The sequence below is a fragment of the Trachemys scripta genome, chromosome 9, assembly GCF_013100865.1.
Source record: "Trachemys scripta elegans isolate TJP31775 chromosome 9, CAS_Tse_1.0, whole genome shotgun sequence".
Taxonomy (NCBI): Eukaryota; Metazoa; Chordata; order Testudines; family Emydidae; genus Trachemys; species Trachemys scripta.
In genome coordinates this window covers 823,041-833,382 of record NC_048306.1, presented here as the reverse complement: position 1 = coordinate 833,382, position 10,342 = coordinate 823,041, and the positions used below count along the sequence as shown (strand labels likewise).

The window sequence follows — 10,342 nt, the reverse complement described above, 5'->3', positions numbered from 1 at the left end:
GGAGGATTCCTTAAAGCCCAAGCAGCTGGCACTGCTGGAGCCAGTGTCCTCGCTCCCTGCCCACCCGACAGATGCTGTGATGTGAGTGAGGGCCACAGGGGGACCCACAGCCCAAGGGTCCATGCCTCACACCACACCTGTAAGGGCCTCGGAGGGAAGCTGTGACAAGGGAGCTGTGCCCAGGGCAGGCAGGTGAGCTGCACTATGGGACCCCATGTACCACAGGCGTCACAGGTCTTGCCCCAAGGCAGCACAACAGGACCCAGTTTGCAAGAGGGCCACGTCCAGCCCCAGGAGTGGTGCTTCCTGTGCTGGGCGCTGGCTGCAGCCTGGGGGGCTCTTTCCAGCTAGGAGCTGCATGCCCCCCAGCCAGCAGAGTAACACACGCCAAGGGGAGCAAGAGGAGGGCTCCACACAGCACCAAGGGGAAGGACGAGAACTTTATTTACCTTTAAAAAAACAAAAACAAAAAAGCCACAATTAAGAATTCCCCCCGCAGGTGTCTGTGTGAACAGTCACCGCTCGCTCCAGGCGCTGGGCTGCAGGGTTCTCCTTCAGGCTCTCCAGAGCAGTGCACCTCTCCGAGGAGCCTGCTAGAGAGGCAGACGCAGGCCCTCCATGCTTCGCTGTCACTTGTCTTCCAAGGCACAGTCCTGTGAGAGGGAGCCTGGGGGAGGGGGAACAAACAGGGGCATCATGGAACAAAAGACACTGACAGCGAGTCACTGCTGCTCACTTCTGTCACTTCAGCACATGCCTGGGCCTGAGGCAGGGAGAACAGCTGGCACCGTGGCCAGCTGCCCGGTAACACGAACCCTTAACGGCTGGCCCAGTCTGCACAAAGGTGCTCCCGTTGCCTACAGGAAGGGCACAGACAGAGACTTCAGTGCCGTCTGGCCCACCTGCGAGGGAAAGACCAGGAACCCCAGCCCAGGGAGGCTGGTACGAGAAAAGATGCTCCCAGCTCCTGAGCCAACTCTCTGCAGGGGCAGGAGGCATTGGGCTACAGCCAGCACCTCACCTTGGTTGCTGTAAAGAAGCGCATGGTCTGTCTGCCCCGGGGGCAGGGGCTGCACTCACTGGCTCTGGTCCACAGTGGGCTCGTGGGGTGACCCCACACACACTGCTCCAGCTGCTAGGCTGTGGGACTAATTCCCCCCGTGCGATGGGCTCACAGCGCCACCTTTCCTCAGGCAAGGAGGGGGCTTTGGGAAGATTGGCAAGAGGGATTTCCAGGGGCATGGCCACTGTCAGAGGAGGGGGATCACCTACCTGCCCTCAGCTGAGCCTCCAGGGAGGAGATCGTCCTTCGATAGGCTTCACATTGGGCATCTCTTGCAGCTGAAGAACAGGGGAGAGGTCAGTGTGTGCCCAGCCAGCCCGATAGAGTGCGCTGCAAGGATGCTTGCTGGGCAGAGGGGAAGGGAGCCCGAGCGCAGGATTCTGGTGGTGGTTCCCACCGCATGGGGTAGGGACACAAGGCCTGAGTGCCCAACTGCAGCACGGGCGCTGGGGCTCCCAGGAACTGGAGGGGGCTCCCCACCCCAGGGCCATGCTTCAGCAGCAGCGCTCCAGCTCCTGCTCCCGCATGGCACCGCTAGGAGGGGGAGGGGTTTCTGCCCCACATACCAAGCTCATTCTTCACTCTCTGCAGCTCACTCCTCACTCTCTGCAGCTCCTGGGAGAGCAGCTGATCTGGAAGCTGACGGAGAAAGGCTGTTCACCACCAACCAGGGAAGCCGGCAAGATACGAGCCGTTCTGCTGCCCCTTGCCCAGTGCACTTTGATGCTGCAGGGGTCTGGAGCAGAGTTTCATAGGGGGACCCTGGTGTCCAGCTCCACCCAGGAGGGGACCGGAACAGCCCATTGCATCAAGACAGTCTGTAGCTGGCACATGCCCGATGGAAGTAATTCCTTGGGAAGCGGGAGCTTTGAGCACCAGAGGTGGACATGGCACTGCATAGGGGAGATGGCAGAGCGCGGACATGGCTCCATCACCACAGTGCCCGGCACCTCCCAAGCGTTTAGAAGAACACGGTTCCCATCTGCTTGGCTTGTGGTCTGTCTGCTGCGTGTGAACAGGGCACATGTCTGGGCAGGGCCAAGTCAAAGCAATGGTCCTGCACTTCGTCAGGGCTGCTCACTCCTCCCCCTTGCGGCAGAGCCTGTGCCCAGTTCCTATGAAATTTCTGTTCCCTGTGGCCACCAGCATCTCCCACTGGGGAGACTGGTCAGGGGAGGTCAGGGCTGCAGAGGGAGCAGCAGCTCACACACCCAGGCCACTCCCAGGCCGGGCTTTCATTAGCAGGACGAGTGCACAGCTCCAGGGCTCTGTGGAGTAGGGAGCCACTGCTGAGAGCAGCACTGGGATGACTAAGGGTGGAAGTTCAAGGAGAGGAGAATGCTCCGAAGCTCTTCCTTCCCCTCCAAGTCTCACCTCACTGCTGCTAGGGGGCAGCTTTGGGAGCTGCTCTGCATTCATGCCCGGCCTGGCTGGAAGCCATGAGAGCCCCTGCCCTGAAGAGCCCGTGCTTTAAAGGTTCAGGTATCCCAGGGCCCATCCCAGCCCCACAGAGCACCTCCTTCATCCCGCCATTCCTCCGGCCCTGCTGCGCTGCACCCAGTCGCCTTGTAAGAGCTGTGCTGAGCGATGCCAGGAGACGGACAGTTGTTACCTGCATGAAGGGCGCTGCACCTCCACTCTCCAGGGCAGAGTCAGGGAGGAAACTGAGAGGAGCTGGGGAATTCCCACCCGTCTGAGGCTGGGCCATTCCACCTGCAAAGAGACTCAGACATGGTGCAGAACCATCCAGGCCCATCCGCTCTCCTGCTCCTCCGTCCCCCCCCGCCACGCCTTGCTCCAGGCACCTGGATCGGGGTGGGTCCCAGGCACTCCCTGCCCACCAGTGCTGCAGTCTGAACAGCTGCCACTCACGGGCACAGGACAAGTCTTTGTTCCAGCACCGGGCATTTTCTTGGGATGCTGCTGCCCTCCACTGGCAAGAAGTTGCATCTGCACCACTTAAAACTTCCCCCAAATTGCCCATGGGCATCCAAGGGGCGACCAAGGCTTAGGGCTGGTCTACACTGGGGGGGGAGGGGGGGAGGGAAATCGATCCAAGATACGCAACTCCAGAAGTCGAAGTATCTAAGATCAAATTACCTTGGATCCACACGGCGCGGGATCAAAGGCCGCGGCTCCCCTGTCGACTGCGCTACCGCCGCTCGCTCTGGTGGAGTTCCGGAGTCGATGGCGAGTGCGTTTGGGGATCGATATATCGCGTCTTAACGAGACGCGATATGTCGATACCGGATAAATCGATTGCTACCCGCCGATATGGAACAGTCCCCTGGCTTAGTCAGGGAACCACGTTTCCCTTTGTTTACTGGCAGAAATTCGCAGTCCCTTTCTGCTCCTTCAGGAGGAGAGCTCAGCACACACTCTCCCGCCAGGAGCCCACAGAGGATGTGGAGATGGGCCCCAAACACACTATGCCAATTGCCACTCCCCTTTAGCCCTGGCCAGCACATCAGAGAATCTCAGGAGCCACAAATGCGGGTGGGACCCTTAAACAGCCAGTGTCTGGCCCAAGACAGCGGCACTGAAGGGGTGGGGTGGATGACAGATGCCAGGCTTGTGTGCTGTCTAACCATGTCAGGGCCCCGCACAAGAGGTTCCCTAATTCCAATGGAAGGATAAGCTGAGCCTTAGCGCCGGGAGAAGCAGGCCTGGCCAAGGAACCACCCAGGCAGGAGTTCCTGCTCCCTTTGCTAAGAACCCAGCCCCCAAACCGCTAACCATGTCTCGTGGCATCCCAAAGCTACTGAACTGCTCGCTCACCTGCACTGGTGCAGTCTTGCCCCACAGCCAGCACTGGCTTGTCCTCAGTGTCTACAGAGAGCCCTTCTCCGCCACTGGGCTCCACGGCTTGGGCAGCTGCTGCTGAGTTAGTGTCTAGAAAGCGAAGGTGAAGGGTGTAACCCTCTGCCCAGGTAGCGTCAAGCCAGTGGGATCTGCCCTAACCAGGGCATGCCATGATGGAGCCCTCGACTGGAGCTCCAGGCTGGGAAAGCCCAGGAGGGCCCTGGGGAAGGAGGCTCAAAATAGCACTTCTGCTTCCCACTGTGCAGCCCTTTGCTGAGCCCAGCATCCACACTACACCCCAGGAATCAGCCCGATTCTCTGACGACGGGGGAGGAGATGGATAATCTGACCTGGCCCTGCAGCTCTCTGTCCACCAGCCCTGCCTGCAGCAGGGAGGCACCAGGACTGCGAGCCCCTTCCCCTCCCGGACCTACCTTTACCTAGGCGAGCTCGCTTGGGGGAAGGGAGCCTTTTGGGGGAGGCTGTTGTCCTCCCTGTTGGTCTCAGTCGGGAGTGGGGAGCCCTGGTAGGAATCGCAGTGGTGGCAGCCCTTCGACCAGGCAGCTTGTTGCAGCCAGGTTTGGCGACACCTGCTGAGGAGGTGAGGAGCGTTAGCCTGGAGGAGACCTAGGCCAGCTGCAGAGGGGCTGGCCCCAGAATAGCACGGCCAGGGACTGGAGCATGTGCGTATGCAGCCTCAGAGCTTAGCCATGCTCCTCTCACACTGCCCCAGCATGGACCCCCCCAGCCTCCCCTGCCCAGAACGCAGCATTCCCACCACACAGCAAGCGCAAAGCTCAGACAGCAAGCCCAGCAAGGCTGTGGCCGCTCACAGAACACCACGGAGCTGGAGCTAGGGTCCAGGACAGCACTCCCAAGACAAGTGAGCAGGCACCTTCCGTTCCCAGCCCATGCTGCTCTCCAGATGAGCGTTGGGGGTGCTCCCCCATAACGCTGCTCCCTGCCTGCAGCACTACCGGAGCTCCCTGCTCTGCACGCAGCAGGATTACAGGCAGTTACTTTCTGTCTCTTTGTCCTGGGGGCTGGATCTGGCTCCTGGCTGCCCAGTGGGAAGAGTGCATGCTGGCTGCAGGGTCCCATTGATGTGCTGCATGCTGCTGGGTCTGGGCTTCATTAGTCTTAGCCTGGTACCTGGGGAAGAGAAGGAAAGAACAGGGATTTCACAGCCCCCAAGGGCAGCCAGGGGAGCTGAAAAGTCCAGCCAGGGCACTGCCACAGAGAGCAGATGGCCTCCCCATCAGGTCAGACCCTCCTTCCCATCCCCTTCCTGTCCCCCCCCCCCCCCCGCAACAACTCTACTGGCTTCCTTCCATTGAGTGCTCACCTGGGTAAGTTGGGAGTTTGGTTCCCGGAGCTCCAGCCCCTTTGCTTGTGCAGAGGATCCCTGGACCCAGAGAAACTCGGGATCCCATGAGCAAGGGTCTGCTGCTGCTGCGGAGTCCTGGGACTTTGGTAGGAGGCTGGAGGGATGAGGGGCACTTCTCACTGCAAGGTAGCTTTGTAGCACTCTGCTTCGCAGTGCCGCTGGCAGGGAGCTAGAGCCAGACGGATGAGCCATGGGTTAGACCCTGGTGGCAAGCAGGGAGGCAGGCCAGGCCTCTCCTGCCCCCTCCCCTGCTACCATTCAGACGCAGGCTCAGAACCGGAGTCTGTCCAATCCCACCTCCAGAACAGCAGCCAGCCCAGGGGGTGCTCTGGTGGACTCCTCTGCCTCCTGAACACCCCCTGGCCTGAAGTCTGTGGCTCACTCCCGCCCCCCACCACAGAAGGAGCAGCCCCTCTGAAATGGCATTTCTGGAGCCACCATAGCATCACAACAGCAATAAAACAGCTCCCCAGAGAAGCACCGGGAACCTGCAGATGGCCAGTCCCAGGCCCTCTGCTCACCCTGCTACTCCTTGTGCGACTGCCTAGGCTCCCCCTGCATGGGGAGCTTCCACAGTGGAGTCACCACCCACATCTAGGGGTTAAGCCTCGGCCAGCTTTTGAGAGGCCCATAGCCCCAGTCCTAGTATCCACCCACTTGTACCAGCTTTCCTCAAACTAACCATCTCACCAACTCCTAGCTCCACCACAAGGCCCCCCAGTTCACAGATCCAAACCAGGCTGTTCTAAGGGTCAACATGAGTCATTGTCCCCCACCTCTAACTTCACATTCATCCTTCCTGAGCTGGCAGGGCAGGGCAGCTTAGCTTTGCCTTCAGGTCTCCCCCGCAATAGTAGTAGGTCTGCCACCCATGTCACCTAGATTCAATCCGGCTCAGGTAGGCTGGCCATGCACAGCTTTTGCTGTGTAGACAGACCAAGGTCCAGCATCCCCTCTGACAGTATCCTGTACCAAGTGCTTCAGAAAGTGAGAGAGCCCCTTGTGAGGAATTATGGAGTAACTCCTTACCCACCCCAGGCAGACATGATCTGAAGCACAATGGTAGACATCCCTTAGGAAGGAGTCTTCCAGCTCCTCCAAGGACTGATTGGGCAACCCCGCATTCTCCCTATCCTCAGTGGATCCAGCTTGTGGGTGGAGCAAGAGAGGCGCAGCCTCCCTGACTCAGTGTCTTCTCCCCAGCTCCTGACTTAACTCTCTCTCCTCAGTTCAGTTATTCTAACAGAAACATGAGCACGCTCCTCCCAAGGGTGCCAATTAGGGGGTGCAGGGAATGGTGGGAGCCCCCCTCTGAGTTTCATACAGGAGGTCTGCAAGCTCCCAGGTAGAACTTTTAACTACAGCACAGGATTAGGGCAGGTCTACACTGCCCACTTACAGCAGGGCCAGGCTGTGTCATCACGCTTGGGGGGAGGGCGGGGGGAGAGAAGGGGAGCTCTCCCTCCGGCCATACAAAATAACCACCACGAATGAGGGCTGGTAGCTTTATCGCCGGGAGCAGCAAAAGCATGGTCTATACTAGCGCTTTTCAGTGCTAAAACTTTTGTCCCTGAATGATTTAAGTTTTAGCGCTGAAAGACGCAGTGTAAATACAGCCTTGGTGTGAAATATAAGTTGTGCAGAGGAGAGGTGCCCTGGGGCAGGGAGTCAGTGTTTTGTTTACAAACAGAGGCCGGGTGATTGAGATAAGAAAGGCTGGTGATTAAATGAAGGGTCTGGAAGTTCAGGTGTAAGAGGAATCCCTCCGTGGAGGGGGGAGAGGGAGGAAGGGTTGTGTCAGAGAGAACAGGGGATTCAGAAGAAAATACAGCAAAGCACTGAGCCTACCTTACATTCAGAAAAGGGGGAGGTTTGGGGTGTAGGTGAAAAGAAGAGGTCAGACCCAGGGAAGGGCTAGCAGTGTAGAGAGAAGTGCCCACGCTACTTGTGGTACTTATGTAGCCTCATCACCATAGTATCTGAGGCTGCGCCTCACAACGCGTAACCTATTTCTCCTCCCAGCCCCTCAGCGAGGTAGAGCAGGGCTATTATCCCCATTGTACAGAAGGGGCACTGAGGCACACACAGACTAAAGGCCAGATTTTCAAAGGTATTTAGGTGCAGGTTTTTTACCCCACAAAAGCTTATGCCCAAATAAATCTATTAGTCTTTAAGGTGCCACCAGACTCCCTGTTTTTTTAGGCACCTTCTGAGATTTTCAAATGCACTTAGAAGTTTTGGTGCTTTGTAAACCCCGCTAGGTACCTAGCAGCATCTTTGGGTGTCTAAAAACCTTAGAAATTTTGTCCTTAAAGCACTGGCCTGGGGTCAGACAGGAAGTCCAAAGGCGGGAGTAGAACCCAGGTTTTTCAGGGCTAGTTCCCTATTCAGCAGACCAGCCGCTCTCTGCTGTATGCTGGGTGAGGCGGGGGGGGAAGAGAGAGAAAGGACTCTGATAGATGGGACCAAAACCAAGGCAGCCAGTTCTCTAAGACTCCGGCAAATGGTCCCAGGAGGTTGGGATGGAGGTCATGGTTGACAGCATGAAAAGCAGCACAGAGGTCAGGAAGGATGGAGAATCAGAGTCAGATGAGAGGAGCTCACTTAACTCCCAAGGGGTGGCAGGTTCTGCCCCACGCTGGGTTGTAGAGCAATGGCTGCTGGGCAATTTTACATTTTAACTGAAAACCATTTTGTTCAGTCATTGTTTGTTCTGCATTTGAGAAAAGGAAGGAATCAGAGAGCGTCGTCTGAGTATCAGATGTGTTTATGCCTCAAATTCTTAGGGTTTCAGCTGTATCCAGGCCAATTCCAGAACAACGAACAGAAACTGCATCTACAGAGTCTGTACTTCCACACCATAAAGTCAACGATTATTGTCACGATTTGTGTTATTCACTGGGCACCGTCTGTGTGCTCAGCGCTGTTCAAAATATGCCAGACAAGCCAGTCCCTGAGCCAATGCATCTAAGCTGTGGGACTCTGGATAAGATGGCTCAGATATTTAAGCATGAAGTGTATAGTTATTGACCATACATGTTATAAACATCAGTGAACATGTGATATGTATGAGTGGAGGCACTGATAGCAATAGACGTTTTACTGGATTCAGGACTAGAAGATTTGACCCTCCAACTCTTTCTAAAGGAAGAGTTGCCCAGAGCTCCTGTGCCTGTTTATTTTCCTGTCCTGCCTGCAGTTGCCCTGATATACCTCAGAAGTGTCAATTTCTCTCCCCCCAACTTTAAAACGTTGAATTTTCTTGGCGTTTGATTTAAAATATTCTGCTGTGAGAACTGCAACTCAGTCACTGTAGTGTTGTGCTTAAGAGCCTTCTGGAAAGTAACTAGCCTTTAAACAGAAGTAAAAGCAGTGTTACCAAGGCTTGTGATTTTTGCCATGAGTCTCATGATACAGGGAAACCCCGCTATAGGATGGATCTGTAAAAAGCAACAGAGAGTCCTGTGGCACCTTTAAGACTAACAGATGTATTGGAGCATAGGCTTTCGTGGGTGAATTCCCACTTCGTCAGACGCTGAGAATGTTCATATTAGAGCTGAGTGGGTCTAATATTTCTCTTTTTTTAAAAAACATAGGAGCACTATATCTAATCCCTATCAGCTAATTTCTAAGTTACCTGCAAAAAAAACCAAAAAAACAAAACAACACACCCTAGAGTTCCCAGGTGCCTAAGTAGCCCTTGGAATCACGATTAAATTTGCTCCCCCCACCAAATCTGAAATAGCACCTTGGTCCCTTCCTCACGTTGCTCCCATGGGATACTGAAGTAGGGGACAGTTGGAAGAGGCACTTGGCATTATTAGTCAGCAGTAAGCTGTAGCACCCCCACCACTTACTTGGGCAGCAGGCTGGGTCTCCACGTTGGATCCCTGGCTTGTTTTTCCAGTGGCAGCTGCTTTCTGTAGGCTGGGCCCAGAGTTACCCAGAGACAGACTTGTTGCTTTCCCCTCGGAGGCGATGCCTCTGCTCCTCGGAGGCAGGCCTGCTCTCAGCAGCTCCCGAGAAGCTCTCCGAGATTCAAAGGAAGCAAGGGCCAGACTCCTACTCGCTCTTGGGGTGGTAAAGGCCAGGGGCAGCGATTTGATAGCAGCTTGGCCTTCAGTACTGGTATAGCTTCTGGAAGAGACAGGCAACGCAGTACTCTTCCGAGGTGGTTTGAGACGGACCTTGCCATGGGACTCTTCTTCAGGTAGGTTCCCGCACTGGGACATGGCACTCTGGGTTACCTTGGGTGCTGCAGATTTGGAGCCAGCCTGACTTGGGCAGGTTAGCTCTCTTGGCATTGAACGTCTAGAGGAGTTTGGGTCCCTCTGTTCCAAGTCATCTCCTAGTGGACTACCTGTCACAAAGTGAAACTTTGCTGGGCCCATCAGCGGAGTGGAGGTTGCAAAGGAGCTGGAGCCTAAAGAAACGGTGCTTTCGTTGGCTAGGATTTCCAGCTCATGGGTTCTATAAGCAGACCTGCTCCGCTCTAGATCCTCCACCTCGGACTGGTCGGCCAGGTGCTCCCTTTCCACAGGCAAGGTCACAGTGGAGCCCAGCTGGTTAGCAGCAGAGACCTCAAATGTTACCTGCCTAAGGGACGCACTGGTGTGCCCAGACCCCTGGAGCTCAACGGTGAGGTTCAGAGCCTCTGGCGCCTGCGGGCCCAGCAGCCCCCCGTGCTCGGGCTCTGTGCCCTGGGCTGGGGCGGCTCCCCCGGCCCCGGCGGGCGGGACTTCCACTGCCCCCGGGCTCTGGCAGCCGGGCCCCCGGGCCCGTAGCCCCTCTTCCTCCCGCCGGGGAGCGAGCGGCTCCCGGCCGGGCTGGTCTGAGCGGGGCGGCGCCGGGGGCCCGGGCCGCTCGCCCCCCAGAGCCCAGGAGGTCTCCAGGGGCAGGGGCTCCGCCTCGATGCCGGAGAGCTGCAGCTGCAGCTGCCGCGCGATGGCCAGGCACTCCTCCGCGAAGAAGCTGCGGAAGAGCGGGGTCTCGGGCGAGCCGCAGCCCAGCCGGAGCCGGCCCCGCTGGGGCAGCTCGGGGGCCGGGGCCGGGGCCGGGGCCGCTCCCGCGGGCTCCGGCTCCTCCTCCCA

General features: G+C 57.2%; 1 protein-coding gene across 1 annotated transcript; it reads right to left on the bottom strand.

The window, feature by feature from the left end:
- Positions 1–432: 432 nt before the first annotated feature.
- Positions 433–10,285, bottom strand: LOC117883278 (putative uncharacterized protein ENSP00000383309; the record flags this gene model as incomplete). The annotated part of the gene is given in 9 exon segments (XM_034782441.1): positions 433–667; positions 1,273–1,341; positions 1,630–1,702; positions 2,676–2,776; positions 3,842–3,955; positions 4,300–4,455; positions 4,886–5,017; positions 5,211–5,421; positions 9,110–10,285. Coding segments are annotated over 9 exon segments (1,428 nt in total). The 3' UTR covers positions 433–629.
- Positions 10,286–10,342: the final 57 nt, after the last annotated feature.